The sequence below is a fragment of the Ziziphus jujuba genome, chromosome 5 (genome assembly GCF_031755915.1).
Source record: "Ziziphus jujuba cultivar Dongzao chromosome 5, ASM3175591v1".
Taxonomy (NCBI): Eukaryota; Viridiplantae; Streptophyta; class Magnoliopsida; order Rosales; family Rhamnaceae; genus Ziziphus; species Ziziphus jujuba.
The window spans coordinates 7,832,364-7,852,492 of NC_083383.1; the positions used below are offsets into that span (position 1 = coordinate 7,832,364).

Genomic DNA, 20,129 nt, shown 5'->3' on the forward strand with positions numbered 1-20,129 from the left:
TCTTTTAAATAAATAAAAAAATAAAAGAACTTTGAATAAGATTTTCTATTTTATATTAAAATTGAATAATTTGAAAGGAAACGATTTTTTTAGGTGAAAAAAACAAAGGAAAGTAATTTATTTAGGAAAAAGAAGAAGAAGAAGGAGAAAGTAAAATTAAACAAGTATGTGAAAAATAAATATAAAAAATAAAAATCAAAGCACGAGGGCAGAAAATTTTCATTAGAAGGTATATAAAGTATCTACCCACTTTTCTGAACAAATCATATGTTCATTTGTTACATCAGCTAGTAAATAGAATCGATCATTTGTCAAAACAAGCATTAATGGCCAGTGTTTATGTCAAAGCACCGTTCTTAACTTCCTAAGCGATTCCATCACTTTCCATCAATTATTCCTGCTAATAAAGGATATTAAAAACTACAAAGCCGTAATCGGGAAACGTCCATGCACCTTCTGGTTTTTATGTTGGAATATTGTTGATTTTTCTATTGGACTGGCTACTTGGAATATTGTTGTTTTCACTCAAAAAGTCAATTAATACTACGTTAAATTGAAAAATCATGTTGCGTAACAAGAATCTTCAAACTCCAAAACAGAAAGATTAACAATATAGAGCCAAAGAACATTTCTCGTGGGTTAGATATTGACTCGTGGGTTAGATATTGAAAGTACTTTGACCATTACTTGAAACGTTGTTCTCTTGCGCAATTATTATTATTATTTTTTTTGGGCAATAAACATCATTAAGACAGAATTTCATTTTTGTAAACCTTTCTTAATTAAATTAAATAACGATTTTTATGTTTCTACGCTCCAGAAGATAATTATCAAAAATTTTTGGGAGATCGATAATCCGAAACAAGCTATACAACATTATACATTAATTTCATCATAACTATATAAAAACATAATAGAGATTAAAAAAAATTTTATTTGACAATAAATCTTTATCATAAAGTGACTTTGAGATACTTCAACCACTATCCGTTGACTATTAAAACACTAGTGTTAATGGACCTGGTCTTGGTAGGCAGGTTGAAATATCAGGTTTTTACCAAAAAAGATTCAAATCAGAGATATTTGGATGTACGACCAAACGTTAATTCAAAGGTAAAACGAGATCACTTGCGTACGTATTATATTGCACATATAAAATAATTTTATAAATTAAATAAACTAATTTATGTGAAATAAGGAAGCTAGTATATATTCCTTTTACATTTTTTTTTGTGAAGAATATGTCAAAAAATACCCTTTTTTGTTCTGATAAAAAACACTATATTTGCTAAAACTCGATTTTTCTCACATATACGTTGTATTAAAAATATATATACTAGTAATTTTACTAATTTTAATGATTTAAAAGACAATAATGACAGTGTATTGCCACGGTTTCTGATCATGATTACAGATTCTTTTTTTTTTTTTTTTTTTTTTTGTAGAACCCCCATTTTCCAAAGAAGAGAAAAGAAATGTCGTACCAGGAAATTTCCACTTTCTTGACCTGTCGTACCAGGAAATTTACACTTTCTTGGCCTGGCGGCTAAAATATACTAGTATAGGAATTAAATACTAATTTGTGGTAACTTAAGTAATTTGTGCTCGTCGTTGCTTTTTTGTAAGTATATAAGAAGCATATATCACCGATGGTATGATCAGTATTCCACCAAACCGTCCATCAAGAATATTTTAATTTGGTGAGTTACAAAATTGTGGAGATAAGGTATTAATTTCTTTCCTTCCACATTACAATGCAAGTATCAAAGGATTTTCTTATCCCAAACCTAAACACTTCCATAACAGGAATATGTGCTATAGTGCTCCTCATGATCATCTCCTATTTTATATTGCATCGAGGTTTTGCCAAGGGCAAAGTAGCACCTGAAGCCAAAGGAGCATGGCCCATAGTCGGTCACCTTCCTTTGTTACGTGGAGCATCCATGCCTCCACATATAACATTGGGAGACATGGCTGACAAGTATGGCCCTCTCTTTACCATCCGCCTTGGAATGCACCGAGCCTTGGTGGTGAGTAACAGTGAGATGGCTAAGGAATGCTTTACCATCAATGATTTGCAAGTTTCGGGACGACCCAAACTAATCGCCTCGAAGCACTTTGGCTACAACCACGCCATGTTTGCGTTTGCACCTTATGGAACTTATTGGCGCGACATCCGTAAACTATCAACGTTGCAATTGCTCTCCAATCGCCGGCTCGAGCTTCTCAAACACATTCGGATCTCTGAAGTAGCCAACTTCTTGAAACAACTATATGGATATTGGAATGATCAGGAGAAGAATATCTCGGGGCAAGCTTTGGTGGAGATGAAGCAATGGTTTGGGGACTTGACTCTGAACGTCGTTCTTAGAATGGTGGCTGGGAAGCGATACTCTTCTTCTATTGGTATTGCTGCAGATGAGAGAGAATCGCAGCGGGTGTTGCAGAACGCACTCCGGGAATTCTTTCATTTGTTGGGCATGTTCGTTCCAAGAGATCTCATTCCTTTTCTTGGGTTTTTAGATTTGGGAGGATATGAGAAAGCCATGAAGAAAACTGCGAGAGTATTAGATGATGCACTTAATAAATGGCTGCAAGAGCATAAAAGAAAGAGAGAAGGTGGAACTCAACTGGTTAACGAAGAACAAGACTTTATGGACGTGATGCTTTCTATGCTTCGGGAATCAGACCATGCCAGTTTTGATACCGATACTATCAATAAATCCACAGCCTTGGTACGTACGTATTAACTTTAGTAATCTAAATAATAGTGAAATTGTTAATTTATTGTAAATAATGATTAATTGCATTTTCATATTTTGTGTTTTGACCAGATAATATATTGAATTTTTAAATTTAAAATGGTTTACATAAAATATCTTCAACTCACAATTGTTTATATTTGTCAAATTTTATATTATTTCTCAAATTGACTCACATGAAGTTTAAAAATTGAATAGTTTTTTTCAATTAATGTTTTTTGTCTTTTTTTTTTTCCAATTTCTAAATGTTATATTTCATGGTGATGAATTAGGGAATTGAATTGTTGTAAAATAAATTGTAACTTAAAAATCAAATGTGAAATGTTTTAAATTCAAGGATATGATATACAATCTGGCCAAAGTATATACGTATAGTGATTCACTCATAAAATAATATCCTTAAAAACGTGGATTTTGCAGAATATGATTGCAGCGGGCAGTGATACCACTATTGTTACGATGACATGGGCTATATCTTTGTTGCTGAACAACCGCCAAGCTCTTAAAAAGGCCAAAGATGAATTAGACTCGCATGTCGGGCGTGAAAGAGTTGTGGAAGAGTCCGATATCAACAATCTGGTGTACGTACAAGCCATTGTTAAAGAGACACTACGTCTGTACCCTGCAGCGCCACTCTCAACCCCGCGTGAATTCAGAGAAGACTGCAACATAGGGGGCTACCATGTCCCAAAGGGTACCAGACTTATGACCAACCTATGGAAGATCCAAACCGACCCGCAAATGTGGGAAGACCCATTGGAGTTCAAACCGGAGAGATTTCTGACCACCCACAAAGATGCTGATTATAGGAGTCAGCTGCATTTTGAGTATCTGCCGTTTGGGAGTGGTAGAAGATCGTGCCCTGGTGCTTCTTTTGCGATGCAAATGCTAAACTTTTCGATGGCTAGTTTTCTGCATGCTTTCGAAATCTCGACTCCCTCAGATGCTCCGGTTGATATGACGCAAAGCTTTGGACTAACAAATCTGAAAGAAACTCCACTTGAGATTCTCATCAAGCCCAGCCTCCCTGCCAAGCTCTATGTCTAAGGATGAAAGACCCTACAAAAATAATTAATGAATGTATGTCTACAAATAATTTCAGTACTCAGATAGGTTAAAAGGACGCTGTCAGTTTTATCAATTTTCACTTTGTTACTGTAAAATATAAGAGAATATTACAATAATGGATAGCAAATGTTGTAATGATAGGTATATTACCATAATTTTCAATAAGTGAAAACAAATGTTTCGATTATGCCCCTTAATTATTAAGCTTTTGCACTTTGGTCCTTTACTTATTATTATGTTTTTTTTTTGGGCATTTTTGGTTCTAAAACTTCAATTTTCTCGCACTATGATACTTTAATCATTTTCTTTGTCTATTGTTTTAGTAATTTTTAGAAGTAGTCTTACACATAGAGAACACTTGATGTAACAAACACATAGATCTTCTAAGATTGTCTAATTTTGTGATTTTCATGTTTTATCGTTGTTGTGAGCGCTTTACATACCTCAAAACTACTTAAAAAAGAATACAAAAAATAGTTAACTGATCAAAATACAAAATAATAATAATAATAAGTTCGTTGACCTAAATAGGGGGGGGGGGAGGCCTACGTGTTAAAACCCAATTAATGAATAATTAGGTGTCTGAAGTGGCCAAGAATACATGCAATAATAAACTAATGAAGATAAATCGGACATTTTTAACTGATAAAGTGGATTTTCGTAATAAAATTATTTTTATTATTTTTATTATTATTATTATTATTTTTTTGTGATTGGGATTCGTACTAAGAAAAGAAAAAATCAACAAAAAGTGGAGTGGAATTCTCGGCAGTATTTTCAAAACATCAAGTATATACTCTTAGAACGTAAATTTTTTGGGTATCTCTAAAAAAAAATTTAAAAAAACCCAAAATTGAGTAATAAAAGATAGTCCAAATTTTTGTTATCTTTCTTATTAAAAAAAAAAAAAATGATTTGCTGTCTATCTGTTAATTTTCTATATTAAAAAAAAAAAATGCCTGAAGGCAAAACATATACCATATATCTAGTCAAAGCCATTAGTTGGCAGTGGTGTAAATGTTGTGAATGTTAATAAGGTACAGGTCAACTTAAGAAACGGTTCAAGAGACGTGGCAGATCCTTCACATAAGAAACGCACAAATTTACATTGAACTCCAGACTTTTTTAATCATAATCAAACTTTTTCCTACGTTCCCAATTAAATTAAGTTACCATGATACAATAGGGTAAATTTCTAGATGGATAATTTTTTTTTTTTTTATATAGATTTTTAAAATTACATGTAAAAATTATCAACCTTTACTAAAATCAGCTAGGAAAAGGGAACTTTTCCCAGGATGGAATGCTAACCTTCCCAAGGACTTTCTGGCCATTTTACATAATGATATGAGCATGCTGTAATCCTTTTTTGTTCAATGTATTTCACCTTTCCTTGTTGACCAAAAAAAAAAAAAAAAAAAAAAAAGAAATCTTTGCTAAAGTCAAAGATCACCCTGATCAATAACCTTTTAATAGTAAAAGAATATTTTTTTTTAGATGAAATAGTTAACGAAAATCAAACATCCGTTAATTAATAAATTATTATTATATTAATTTTTTTGGTAATATTTTCCCAAAGTATATCTGCCAGGACTCGTCCAGAATTCCTTCCCTGGAACCCTAGATAAGCCCTGATCCCAGGGAAATACCATCGAACATTCCAACGGAAAATCCGGCAGCACCTCCCCTAAGGGTAGGACTAACCAAAAATTACCTGCACTGAAAACACACTTCAAAAAAAGATCCCCTTATTCCTCCCACAATACTACAAATTGATTCCACAAATTTACAACACTCCAAATAACAACAGCAGCAACCCAGTGCATTAAATAACAACTACACGTCCAATACAGTATACAGAGCATTATACAGATAAATGTGGAATTTATACAAAGACAGATAAGAAGTAATACAAGATAGAGAGGAAAAAAGGGAAGAAATACTTCTTAAACCTTCGGCAACGAACTGAGATGTTGGGCTCGCCCCGGACAATCAACGTCTCCAACCTGGACCTAGGGGAACGGAATTTAAGAGTGTAAGATGCTAATCATCTCAGTGAGTGACCCTATCTACTATACAATATAATACCACGGTAATAAAGTAGATATATAATAATTACTTGGAAATAATAATTTCTCTCAAAACCCTTACAATTCTCTCAGTTGGAAAAGTTTCCCTTTTAAAACCTTTTCACAAATTCCTTTGTTCGTACTCCCCGAAACCCAAAACATCAAATAAATACCAGAAACGGTAATAATTATATTTTTAATTCCAATACAATATAAAAATATTTATTTTGAAATCTCAGTTCTGAAAATCACTTGATGCACCTACTATATACCAGTGGCACCAACAGTACCCAGCGTCCCAAGGTATCGCCAGACAGGAGGTTATAGAAAGAAACCGGCATACGGTCGCGTGGCGTCCCACTGCGCCGCTGCTAACCTGGTGTCCCGGCCATGGAGGGGTGGCCTACCCTCATCCGATGGCAACCACAGGACAACCTCATAATATCACCTGCGCGCTACTCACACCCACCTGCGCACTACTCACATCCGTGTGCACATATCCATATCACATATAAATAGAACACCAGTACGTGCACGGTGCATCAAAAATCATAAAATCCACATATTGAATTTATATATCAAAACTCACATTTTTGTATAAACATAGCGGGTATAGTCCATCCGCTTGAACCCGGAAATTCTTCACAATTTTTTTATAATCAACACCATAAATTCCATGATTTTCAATTCCACCAACTCCCAAATCCACCAATTCAAATATTCACATTTTCCCAATAGCATAAATAATTCTAGAAATATAGTAATTAAATCTCATAATATTCCATGGGCATACTTTATAAAAATTGAAGTCACCAACATAAACAAATATTTTCCTTTAAATATTTGAAAATCAAATCATGCCCAATTTAATGTTAAAACCACAAGAATTTCAAAATTCTCAAAATCATAAAATAATTTCACATGGCATAAATTTATATAATACACATTTTCTTAAATCCAATAAATTCGCCAATAATTCCACAATAAATCAAATAAATATTTGGCACATAGAATTTAAATTCCAAATATTCAAATCACACATAATATTCACCAATTAAATTCCAAAAATTAATTTGAAGGTGGGTCACTCACCTTAAGCACGCAATTAACCTAAGATCCACCATGGGATCAATTCCACGACTCACCGGTGCTCCTAGAACACAATTCACACACAGTCAAATAAATTAATATTTTAAACGGATAAATAATATCCGGTACCCGGGGGGTCAAAACACAAACGTTAACCAAAGTGGTCGAATAATATACCGAATCAAAGCTTAAGCGACGAGGATTACAAATCCGGTCTCCATCGACCCCAATTCCGTCGGAGGTGGTCGGAATTTGGCCGGAAAGCTTCGGCCGGTTTTCAATTCCTCGTATCTCGCAAACCGCTTTGAATTTTTGAGATTGGAGGCCATAATTGAACTCAGAGGACCCAAAATAGGGGGAGAGAAGGTTTAATTCAGGCTGGGCTGGCCGGAAAACACAAGAAAGGAGGAGAGAGAAATTTTTCCGGCTGGCGACTTCTCCGGCCCGATCGGCGCGCGTCCGGCGGCCGGTCACCGTGAAAATTTGCGGCCGAGCTCGCCTCCTCCCTCCGCTCGTCACTGGCCGGCGCGTGTGGACTGTGGGTGGCCGGAAAATGTGCAGCAGGGAGAAAGAGAGAGACAGGCGGTGGGAAGGAAGAAAGAAAATAAAGAAAGAAGAAGAAGAAGAAGAAGGCGAAGGAATCGGGCCCCATGGTCCCTTTTTCCCACGTGGGGAAAAGAAAAAAAAAAGAAAATGAAAAAGAAAAAGAAAAAGGAAAATAAAAAGAAATAAATTCAAATTAATTAAATAATATTAATAATAATATTATTATTTAAAATAATAATAAAATAATATGATTTTACACATGGTTGACATGTGGCTTCTCAACATGGTGACACATGGTCACCTTCATTAAGTCACACGTGGCACATCGTTACGCGTTTAAAAATAATATTAAAATAATACAGTGTTTGAAAAACTCTACAGGTCCATAACTTTCAAACCACATGTCCGAATCGGACATGCCGCTAGTCTATGGACTCGTATCAACAAGCACGTCACCACCATGTATGAGTCAAAGCTCAACCTTGCATAAATAAAAAGTCAACTCCGGCACCCCTTTGACAGTTTGGACTTCAACTTGTTTTGCTCATAACTTCCAAACCGTAGCTTCGTTTTCGACGTGCTACTAGTCTACGAACTCAGGGAGTCATGCACTTCGCCACGGTACCCTATTCAACTCAAAATTCCAACTTGAGCAAAAAGTCAACTTTTGACTCACTCGATCAACGGTCAACGTGCACGGATTCCGGTGCGATTCGGGACGGGGTGTTACAATATCTGACTGCAAAAATTGCACTTGATTTACAAATCTTAGTACCGGAGGCACCGATAAGAGTCGTCAATGAATATAAGTTGGACCAGCTAATTTTTCTATTTTTATGGATAAAAATAAATAAATAAATAAAAAGTTTCTCCTAGTTGTGTTATGGATATCAAGTAAATGGTCCTGCATCAGACGGCATTGCAATATAGAATATACCGAGGCAATAATAGATTTGTCAGAATTCGAATTAAAATTTCAACTACAATTATCAACTACAATTATCAGTGGTTTGAGACTATCTAAATAATGATTTATTTTATAATTATACCTAAAGAGAGTCTATGGTTGTACACAACCGGACTGCTCTCAAGGCTTAGTTCCAAGATGCAAGGACCAAACTACACTTGGGCATGAGGGGCCATGGCCCTAGCATTTTTTTATTTTTGTTTTTACCATATATGTTTTAATATATTTTAAGTTTTTGTTTTTTATTTTATATATTTGATCCTTATATTTTATTAGTTTCTATGATTATCATATAGAGTTTGTAATTATCTATTATATTAGATATCATTAAATAGTTGAAATAATCAATTAGTTATACAAAAGAAACTAATTAATTTATCGTGCTAGATAAGGGTAAACAAATCATATATGTTATAAATTTTCACTTTAATTTAAACTTTTATAGAGTATAGACTATAAAAGTATTTTACAAATAAGAAAATAAAAATCTATTACTTTTCGTACATGATAGCTAACAACTATAGGCATTTTATATTTTGATCAAAAAGAAAAGAAAAAAAAATTGGCATATATTCTATATAGTTTTTTAATGGTATTATTCTCTTCCAACAATTTTTTCTTACATCATAAAATTAATAATTTAAATTTATGCTCGCTTTATTTATTTTCAAAGAAAATAAGACATACATATGAAAAATAATTTGGTTTTAAATATTAAATTTTTTAAAAAATAATTTAATTTTTGACCCCCACCTTAACGTTATGTCTTGCGTCCCTGCCAATGTGACATTATTTTCAGTATCCGGAATTTGCAATTCTGCCTAGTCTGGAAACCGCGCGCTTCTCTAACAATTAACCAATATCTATGTTCAACTAATAATAATTGAAGTTAAAAGATAAGTGAGTCCTGAAGAAATATAAAAAAAAAAAAAAGATGAATTATTTAATTCGTTTAACATATCTGACTTATTATTAACATTGTTCGATAGCAGTGGCTTGCAAAATAATTTGCCGACCTTTAAATGAAATAGAAGTACACACGCACCTCCATACTTTTGTGGTACATATCAGATACAACGACATTGAATGGTGCGTAAACGGTAAGGAACAAATTTCCTGAAATTAACCCATAGAATAATGAATAATTACGTGGCCAAGCTGCTTGTGCATGTATTTTAACCGGAGATATTAAAAGAAAAAAAATCAATAATGATAATTAATTTTCTTAAGATAATAAAATAAAAGGAATCCTATTGTTGTTTTCATCCAACAATTTCTTGTTTTAAAAATAAAATATATGATTCGTAATTATGATCACTAATAATGCAATTATAGATAATAGTGAATAAGAAGTCAATTTTTTCTTTTTTTCTTTTTTAAAAATCCAAAATAAAAATTATATATGTAAGTTGTCAGTTTGGAACATTAGTTTCATTGTCCCTTCATAGCTCATTCTGGAAGCTTTAGCTTGTTAAAAATGTGTTAGCTTAACTTGTCAGTTAGTTTGCTTAATCAACATTCTTGTTTGTTAGTGAAAACAGAGTTAGTTAAAATTCCTTGTTAATTTGTTAATCAGCCACTACATATTTCACGGTTTTGAGAACTTGATTTTGAAATCATTGGTATTATAATTATTATTATATTTTTTTGGGACATAAAATAATAAGTAGTCATTTTGGTCAACGAAATAAAATGTAAATATTTTTTTTTTCCTGAAAAAATGTAATTGGTTGATCAGCTTTTAAATTTTTAATCTCACCCACACGCATTGGCTAAAAATTACCAGGTAAATCAGCTTTAAACTTTCAACCCAAAAGAAAAAAAAAAAAAAAAAAAAAAAAAAGTCTCATGTAAAAGAATTGGCAACTCCTGTTTTCTAGCCATCACCAACAGGCAACAGCCAACTCATCTCAAAAAGTACATAATGTTAAAGTTAGTGAAATCTTTACCAAAAAAAAAAAAAAATTAGCATAGATTATAACAAATGATATACTAATATTTTATTAATTTAATTGTTGTTTTATTTATCATTAATGGTGATAATCATTAATAAAATTATTATTGATATGATAATTATTAATTAAAAATTTTTAATTATATGTTGTTTTTTTTTTAAAAAAAAAATCAATTTAAAAAAGTAAACCATTTCATGTAAACCATTTAAAATAATATTTGAATTACTAAACAACATATAAATTCCACTTATAATTGATTTTTATATTTATTTGAATTCTTTTATTTATTTATTTATTTAAAAATTTACTAATTTATATTTAGATTATATAAATATAGTAATTAATAATGTATTAACATTCAAAAAAATAAATATATTGAAGTTAAGAAATATAGTTGGCTTTTTCACTTAACAACCTCAAACCTGAAAGAGAAGAAATTAACCATAGATAGCCCAAGATCTGGAGGAATCAACCAAGAAAATCTCTAAAATAACGTGGATTGTTATTGTTATTTATATGATACAGAAGTTGGAAAGCCTCACTGTTTGGGATTGTGTTTGTGTGGAGCGAAGTCTATAGTAACGAAAATTTCTAATACTACTGGACACTCAGTACTACTGCCGTTCTCTGACTGCCACGTGTATCAAATTTTCCACATCAAAAAGCTGTTTCGTTCTCTTCTGTCTCTCAAAACGCCGTTCCTCTCAGTTCTTTGTTTCTGAAACAAAACCACCCACCACCGAAGAGAGGAAAAGATGAAAATGTGTGAGGTTCATTGTTTTCCCCTATCAAGTATTGTTGCTCCTTTTCCTGGCTTTTATAGAATGGTTTTCCAAGGGAAGTTTTTAATCCTAATTATATATCCTCAATTTTCCAGCGAAAGAACATCAAAAAAGTGATAAATGTATTTCAAACAGCTTCCTCCTCAACCAAATATTTTTCTTCTATTTTTTTTTAATCTAAACCAAGCAGAATTAGAAATTGATTATGTTTAGGAATTATAAAAATGGTGAAGGCACAAGTAAACTAAGTCTATAGTTAAATCCTCAAATACCCAATTATGAAAAACATAAAAATTGAAAAGGAAAAAAAAAAAAAAACAATAAACCACAATAATTTTCCAATGCCAACATCACCAAATCAAATCAAACACCCATAATTTGTTATATAATTTTTTATTTTTTATTTATTTTACTAAAATCACTTTCAACGCACAATCTTGAAAGTTTAAACTTGTGAACCCAAAACACTAAAGAATTCCTAAAGTTTATAAAACCCCATGAAGCCATGTTCCTTGTGATTTCACGTTGTATCCAATAGAGCTTCCTCAAACCCATACTTCTCAATCTGATACTGCTCGGTCAATAAATTTCACCATTGTTGCAATTAAATGCTTCGTTCCTAGCATACGAGTCAACCGCAGCCTCGATTTGCTTCTCAGCTTCCATATTCACATCAAAAGCTACCGGATAACAATCCCAAGCCGGTCTTTTCACTTGGAATTTCTGTCTAATCTTTTTTATTTTAACCTTTTCTCCTCTGCGGTGGTGTGTTTATCATAAGAGAACATTACAACAATGGATAGCAAATGTTACAATTAAAGGTATTTACCATAATTTTCAATAATTGAAAACAAATGTTTCCATTATGCCCCCTAATTCCTAAGCTTTTGCACTTTGGTTCTTTATTATTATTATTTTTGGCATTTTTGGTTCTTAAAATTCAAAACTTTTTTTTTTTTTTAACACTATGATTTCTTAATCATTTTTTTGTCTGTCTTTTACCAGTTTTTATAGGTAGAAAACACTTAATGTAACAATCACATAGATTTTCGAACATTGTCCGATTTTGTAATTTTGCTGTTTTACTGTTGTTGTGAATTCTTTATATGACTCAAAATTATTAAAATATATATATATACAAAAAATAGTTAAATGAACAAAATGAAAAAAAAAAAAAATGTTTTGAGGACCAAAGTAGAGGGAAAGAAAAAAAAAAAATCAAAGGATCAAAGCGTAAAAGCTTTATAATTTGTGAGACTTAGTTGCTAAAAACCCAACTAATGAATATGAATGATCTGGCCGAGAATATATGCAATAATTAACTGATGAAAATAAATCGTGCATTTTTAAATGATAAAGTGGATTTTCTTAATAAAATTAAAACAAAAAAAAATACTTTTTTATGGTTGGGATTCGAACCAAGAAAAGACAAATTAAACAAAAACAGAAGTGGAATTCGTGGCAATCTTATCAAAACATCATGTACATTGTCTGATATAGTAAACTTTTTGGGTGAATATCTTAAAAAAAAAAAAAAATAAGGGCAAATTGAGTAATAAAGATAGTCGAAATTTTTGTTTTCTTTCTTATTAAAAAAAAAATTACAATCCGTTAATTTTCTACATATCTCCAAAAGGGCAAAAAAATAAAAAAATCTAGATGCATGAAAGCAAAATATATCGTATATATCTAGGCAAAGCCATCAGTTAACTGTGAATGTTAATAAGATACAGGTCAACTTAAGAGACGGTTCAAGATAAGTGGCAAGTCCCTTGAATAAGAAACATCCAGATTTACATTGAACTTGAAGATATATATATATATATATTTTTTTTTTATCATAATCAGATTTTTTCAGTACGTTTCCAATTAAATTGCGATACCATATTCATAGTATATTGATACAAGAGGGCAAATTTCAACATGGATAACAATTTTTTTTTTATATATATAGATTATAAAATTATATATAAACAATTATCAATCTTTGCTAAAAACAGCTAGAAAAAGGGAACTTTTCCCAGGATGGGAAATTTCGCCTTTTTTGGTTGAAAAAAGAAATATATATATATATATATATATATATTTATTTCTCTTTTTAATTTTACGTTTCCTAATTTTTGAATTTGTTTTGGTTGATTAATTCCAAATAAAATAAATTTTGTTATTTGTTTTCCTCTTTCTTTTGCTTTGGGGAGTATGCTTAATTTTTTTTGTAAAATTTTAATCGATTTACTAGTTATGATTGCCAACAGCTCCAAATTTATATTAATTCCTAAAATTTTTGCAGGAAAAGAAAAAAATAATATTATTTTTATCCTACTTTTTTAATAAAGATTCCTACTAGTTCGATTATGGTATAATAAAGGATTTCATTTTAGTATACGTTTGTATTTTTTCAAAATAAAAATTTAAAACAATTTACACTACTTTACAATGGTGCCTCTCGGAAAACTTGTCTATACCATCATTGAACTGACCTTTTCATTTGGGCCAGTACACGCATGGATTATCTTTCATTATCCGGAATCTGCAATCCAATCCTTCCAAATCTTAAAAGGCACGCTTTTCAAACAATTAACCATTTGAATGTACAACTGATAATGATTGAAGTTAAAAGATCCGTGAATCATGAAGAAACATAAATAGATGAATTGTTTAGTTCGTTGAACCTACCATTCTAGGTGTACGTAGGGCCTGTTATTAACTTTGATAGCTGTGGTTTGCAAAATAATTTCGAGTACACAGCCCCCACATTTTTCTGTATGTATGAGGGACAGTGCGACAGGTTTTGAATGGTGCGTAAACGGTAAGGAATGGATTTCCTGAAATAACCCACAGTGATAATTAGGTGGTCAAGCTTTCTTTTTCTTTTTTTTTTCTTTTTTTGTGGCTGAAAGGTGGTCAATCTGGTTGTGCATATATTTTAAACCCACGACATTTAAAAAAAAAAAAAAAACCATCAATGATAATTAACATTTTTTGAAATAATAAAATAAAAGAAATCCGATTGTTATTTTCATCCAACAATGTTCTATTTCCAAAATGAAGTATGTGATTTGTAATTAATATATAACTGATCACTAATAATGCAATTATATATAATAGTAAATACGACCTCAATTTCTTTTTTTATTTTTTATTTTTAAAAAAATTCAAATAACTGGTCAGTTTCGAACATCAATCACATTGTGCTTTCACAGCTCAGACGTTGGAAGCTTTAGATTGTTAACGATGTGGCAGCCTTGCCAGTTAGTTTTATTAGTCAACATTCTTTTTTTATTTTTTAGTGAATGCTTAATCATGTGGTAGCTTTGTCAGTTAGCTTTCTTAGTCAACATTCTTGTTTATTTTTTAGTGAATGCTTAACAAACAAAGTTAAAATGTAAATAGATTTTTTTTTTTTTTTGGGCTGAAAAAATGTAAATGGTTGGTTGATGAGCTTCTTCACCCTTTCGCATTGGCTAATGATTACCAGATAAATCAGCTTTCGATCTCCACCAGAAGAATGGGCAACCATTGTTTGCTAGCCGTCACCACCAGCCAACTCATTTCAAGAAATACAGCACTACTAAAGTTATTAAAATATTTATTAAATCCAAACCAAAAAAAATTATTATTAAATAATATAATAATTAATTGAGTTTTACTATTTAATTTGTCACAATGATGATTACCAACGGAATATTACTGATATAATAATTATTAATTAATAAAATTTAATTATTTATTGATTTTTGTTTTAAAATTTTAATTTAGAAGACCACAGCCCGGCCAGTGGAAGCTAGGTTCGAGTCTTGGGGGGGGAAGGGGATGCCAGGGGCATAGCCAAAAAATAAAAAATAAAAAAAAATTATATATTGATTTTTGTTTTAAAATTTTAATTTAGAAAGTAAATTCTTTTGAACAATCTCATATATGAAATTAGTTTATTTTTTATTTATTTATTTATTTAAAATTTTACTTATCTATATTTAAATTATATAAAAATATCAATCATTAAAATATTAATAACCAAAAAGTAAATAAACCATCTTACAACTTTTATATGTTATGAAATTAAGAAATATAGTTGTCTTTTTCACATCAGCAACATAAAAAATAAAAAATAAATGTTAAACATTCTCAAACATGAAAGAGAAGAGATTAGCAATAGATAACCCATAATCTAAATATTAAGAAATATAGTTGTCTTTTTCACATCAGTAACATAAAAAAATAATAATAATAATAAAATGTTAACATTCTCAAACATGAAAGAGAAGAGATTAGCAATAGATGACTCATAATCTGAATAGATCAACTAAGAACATTTCTAATGGGGATGTGTGAAACCCTCTTTAAATAAATGGGGCAGCGATATTTCTCCTTTTATGCTCCTCAAGAAATTAAGCAAACTTTTTTGTCTAAGTCAGTATATATATATATATATATATATTACGTTCTTCCAAAAAATTAATTTAAAAAAGTCAATATAATGCCAAAATTATACATCAATTAGTTTTGCGTTTGGACAAGTCACACACTATATATGTGAATGCCATTTTTTTGTTTTTTTGAAGAATGAAAAATAATGTTATGAAAAGAGTGCTAAGCATGTAAGGTAGAGCATTATTTACGCAATTAGTATGATGAGTTAAAACACAATAATGTCAATTTTCTAAACGCCACGTTGAGATGAATGAAAATAGGAAACATGTGGAAATTAATTTTCACTCTTAAGGGTTATGATGTATTGCGTCGGATGGTCCAATAAGACAATGCCGTATGATGTAGAACTACAACGTGATATCTATGATACTACTAGAAGATATGTTTTTTCTCAAAACAAAAAATAATAATAATAATAATAATACAAGTGTTCTCTTAATCAAATTTTTGTGGATTGTGAGATCATGATATGACATATTTTGTGAGAGGATCAAATTTTTGTGGATTGTGAGATCACATGTTATAATATGACATATCTTGTGAGAAGGCCAAACTTTTGTGGATTGTGATATCACATGTTATGATATGACATATCTTGTGAGAGGGTCCGGATCATCTAATTTTTGCTAATAGATGTGATGCCACAAAACTTTATTGTAGGTAGTTTTCTTTTTTTTTTTTTTTTTTTTTTTTACATATAGATAGAGTTCCCCCCCCCCCCCCCCCCCCCCTAATGAGATAGCTAGAGTAAATTATACAATTACATTACATCCTGTATAGTGAAAAAAAGAAAAAGAAAAAGTAACAAGTATTACTTTTTAAATATTTTTCATACAAAAAACGTTACTTATATTTCTCTAGAAAAACAAAAACAAAAAAAAAAAAAAAAAACAAAACAAAAGCAATGAGAAAAGTCAAAAGGATGAGGCATTCATTTTTTGTATTTTTTTTAATTGTTGGGTTGATTTTTAATCCAAAACCTTAGACATGAGAGGAGTGGAGTTAACAAACACTAATTTCTGGTTTTGTAACATTCATATTTTTATATCTTTGTTTTTTAAGTAAAATATTTGGTACATTTAAATGACAAATGACTGTTAAAAAATATTTACCAAAATACATTAAATTTTAAAATCAGTTCTAAATGGTTTTGACTTCTAAAAGAAAATAAATAGTTTTAAATTTTGTATATTTTTGCTTTTTATTCTTTTTAATTCTTATAAAAAGATTATAAATCGAAATGATAAAGTTACAATTTCTTCTGAAAAATAAAAACAACTCATATCCGGAGACATAAAACTTTACAAACGGGCCTCATGTAATTCAAGTGTAATTCCAGTCTTCATCTGATTAATTTAAAAAAATAAGGATCATCTACGGTACAATCCCTTTAAAAATGTTGACCCGTAATTTTTTTCCAAAAGCATGACTCTGACTTTGATTTTGATACCCCACCCAAAAACATGCCTCGATATTTCGTTGCATTATAATAAGATACAGAGAAGATGGCCCAAACATATTAGCAAAAGCCGAGAATATACGTAATTCACTCGGCAATCAAAGGCAGTAATGGATCATTTCCTTATTCCGTTTACTTCCACAATTGGATTCTGTGCTCTACTTCTCATCTCTTATACTTTATTACGTAGTCGAAGGGTTACCAATTGCAAGGGCAAAATACCACCTGAAGCCAGAGGTGCATGGCCTATAATCGGTCACCTTCCAATGTTAGGAGGATCCAAGCCTCCCCACATAACTCTAGCAGCCATGGCTGAAAAGAATGGACCCGTCTTTACCGTCCGCCTTGGCGTGCATCGAGCTTTGGTGGTGAGTAGTCCCGAGACGGCTAAAGAATGCTTTACCATCAATGATGTCGAAGTATCCTCACGTCCTAAACTAATCGCCGTGAAGCACTTTGGCTACAACCACGCCATGTTTAACTTTGCACCTTATGGAAACTATTGGCGTGAAATCCGTAAGATAGTTACGGTACACTTGCTCTCCAGCCGCCGGATCGAGCTGCTTGATCATGTTCGTGTCTCTGAAATTGGAATCTATTTGAAACAACTGTATGTGCATTGGACTGAGAAAAAGAATGAATCGAACCAGGTATTGGTGGAGATGAAACAATGGTTTGGAGACTTGACACTGAGTGTGATTGCCAGAATGGTGGCTGGGAAGCAATTCTTTGTCGGTGGAGATCATGTTGGTGATGAGAAAGAAATTAAAGAATCACGGCAGGTTCAGAATGCAATGAGAGAATTCTTTCATTTGGTTGGTTTGTTTTTGCCAGGGGATGCCGTGCCTTATCTTGGGTGGTTGGATTTAGGAGGATATGAGAAAGCCATGAAGAAAACCGCAAAGCAATTAGATGAAGCGCTTGAGAAATGGCTCCAAGAGCACAAGAGGAAGAGGGAAAGAGGTGGTGGTGAAGTAGTCAAGGAAGAGCAAGATTTCATGGACGTGATGCTCTCTGTGCTTCCGGCTTCGGGGCTTGCCGGTTATGATGCCGATATAATCAACAAAACCACTACTGCGGTACCTAGTATTCATTTTCAGCCTAAACTGTTTTGATTAAAAATAAAATTATGCAGTTTTTTTAACAATTTAACAAGTGTGCATCAATTTTGGCAGACTATGATTGCAGGGGGTAGCGATACCACCACGGTTACTATAATATGGGCTCTATCCCTGTTGCTAAACAACCGCCACGCTCTGAAAAAAGCCAAAGATGAATTGGATGCCATTGTCGGCCATGAAAGATTTGTGAAAGAGTCTGATCTGAACCAGCTGGTTTACCTCCAAGCCACAATCAAAGAGACATTACGACTCTACCCAGCAGCTCCACTTGCGGGACCGCGTATATTCACCGAGGACTGCATCATAGGTGGCTTTCATGTCCCGAAAGGTACACGACTTATCACCAACCTTTGGAAAATTCATACCGACTCGGAAATATGGGAGGACCCACTGGAGTTCAAGCCAGAGAGATTTCTGACCACCCATAAAGATATTGATTTTAGTGGCCAGAATTTCGAGTATATGCCGTTTGGCAGTGGGAGAAGAGCGTGCCCTGGTTCTTCTTTTGGGTTGCAAATGGTGAGTTTGTCGTTGGCTAGTTTTCTTCATGCTTTCGAAATCTCGACTCCCTTGGATGCACCGGTTGATATGACTGAAAGCTCTGGAATGACGAATCTCAAAGCAACTCCTCTTGATGTTCTTGTAAAGCCGCGCTTGCCCGCCAAGCTCTACGCATAAAACACCAAAGAAAGCTTATACAAAGCCTATATACTAATAATTTCATTACTTATCAGGTGATTACTGTAACTACCAGTAAGGTGTGCTTATTATATATACTGCCGAAAATTGGCTCAGCTCTAAATTATGAACCATTTATTGAAATTTATATTTCATTATTTAAGGCTTTCTGAAATAAAATAAATGAATAATCAGGCAAACGAGCTGGACAAGCATATATGTATAATCTATAATATCTATAAAAAGCGGAATAAATTAATTGTTTACATCTTTGGGGCGCTCCAAAATTACATAAATAACCATTCACTTATGACAACAAAATTTGATAAATGAATAAATACATCATTAATTAATTAAATATGAGCCACTTATGGTTATTTTTTTTCTTTTAAGTTAGAATCTTCTAAGTTTTATTTATTAAGGGTTCCCCTGGTTTTCTTATTCTGCAATCCTCCCTTTTCCTTTTTTTTTTTTTTTTTCTGCGTTTCCTTTTCTTTAACTAATGATACATGCTCATCAGTTTTTTTAAATATTATTGTCTCATTTGTGTTATTTAAATTGCAGTGCTTTGGTAAATATATTAACATTTTTTTATGTTTATTTTAATTAGAAATAAATGAACAACTGTCAATTCGTAATAAAATTGGATATACAGTGTTAAATTGAAAATACATGTGAAATAAAATACTTTATTATTATACTTGATATGATAAGTTTTATTAGCATTTAATTAATTGCTTGCATTATATGATGTTTAAAAAAGAAAACTTCAAAAAAATGTTCTGCATGAAAATTAAGGAAATGACAATATGGTAACAAGTCCTAAAAATAATACGAAACATAACTTTAAAAATAACATAACTATTAATAAATATAAATAGAGTAGCATATTTTATCCCAATGGACTGATTAAAATAGAAGAACACCTAAAAATATTTAAAAGTTATTATCAAAAAATAATAATATTAATACACAAAAACATGTTTTTTTAATAACAAGTATGTTATATTGATAATAATTTCTATACTTTTTATTTTATTTTATATATATAGATCCTACACGAAATGGATAGTATAATTTAAAGTACTTAAAATATAAATTATAAATCAACCCCTAACTCATAAATTTTTGTTACAAATATCAACTTGTTTAATCTTGTGTATAACAAAAAATTAATAAAATCATACCCATCGCTATTAAAT

The 20,129-nt window shown here is 31.6% G+C and overlaps 2 protein-coding genes across 2 annotated transcripts; both read left to right on the forward strand.

Annotated features, from left to right (window-relative positions):
* Positions 1 to 1,650: 1,650 nt before the first annotated feature.
* LOC107420345 (cytochrome P450 CYP82D47) lies at positions 1,651 to 4,017 on the forward strand. The gene is made up of 2 exons (XM_016029281.4): positions 1,651 to 2,735; positions 3,183 to 4,017. The coding sequence occupies exons 1-2, from the start codon at positions 1,755 to 1,757 to the stop codon at positions 3,807 to 3,809; spliced, it is 1,608 nt and encodes a 535-aa protein (XP_015884767.2). The 5' UTR covers positions 1,651 to 1,754; the 3' UTR covers positions 3,810 to 4,017.
* A 13,159-nt stretch (positions 4,018 to 17,176) lies between these two features.
* On the forward strand, positions 17,177 to 19,085 carry LOC107410063 (cytochrome P450 CYP82D47). The gene is made up of 2 exons (XM_016017474.4): positions 17,177 to 18,207; positions 18,304 to 19,085. The coding sequence occupies exons 1-2, from the start codon at positions 17,239 to 17,241 to the stop codon at positions 18,925 to 18,927; spliced, it is 1,593 nt and encodes a 530-aa protein (XP_015872960.3). The 5' UTR covers positions 17,177 to 17,238; the 3' UTR covers positions 18,928 to 19,085.
* The last annotated feature ends 1,044 nt before the right edge of the window (positions 19,086 to 20,129 follow it).

Excerpts from the sequence above, each read along its gene's own strand:
- LOC107410063 (XM_016017474.4), top strand. The coding sequence starts at position 17,239 with ATGGATCATTTCCTTATTCCGTTTACTTCCACAATTGGATTCTGTGCT. Across the intron at positions 18,208-18,303 it reads TCAACAAAACCACTACTGCG|ACTATGATTGCAGGGGGTAG; the intron begins GTACCTAGTATT and ends CAATTTTGGCAG.
- LOC107420345 (XM_016029281.4), top strand. The coding sequence starts at position 1,755 with ATGCAAGTATCAAAGGATTTTCTTATCCCAAACCTAAACACTTCCATA. Across the intron at positions 2,736-3,182 it reads TCAATAAATCCACAGCCTTG|AATATGATTGCAGCGGGCAG; the intron begins GTACGTACGTAT and ends TGGATTTTGCAG.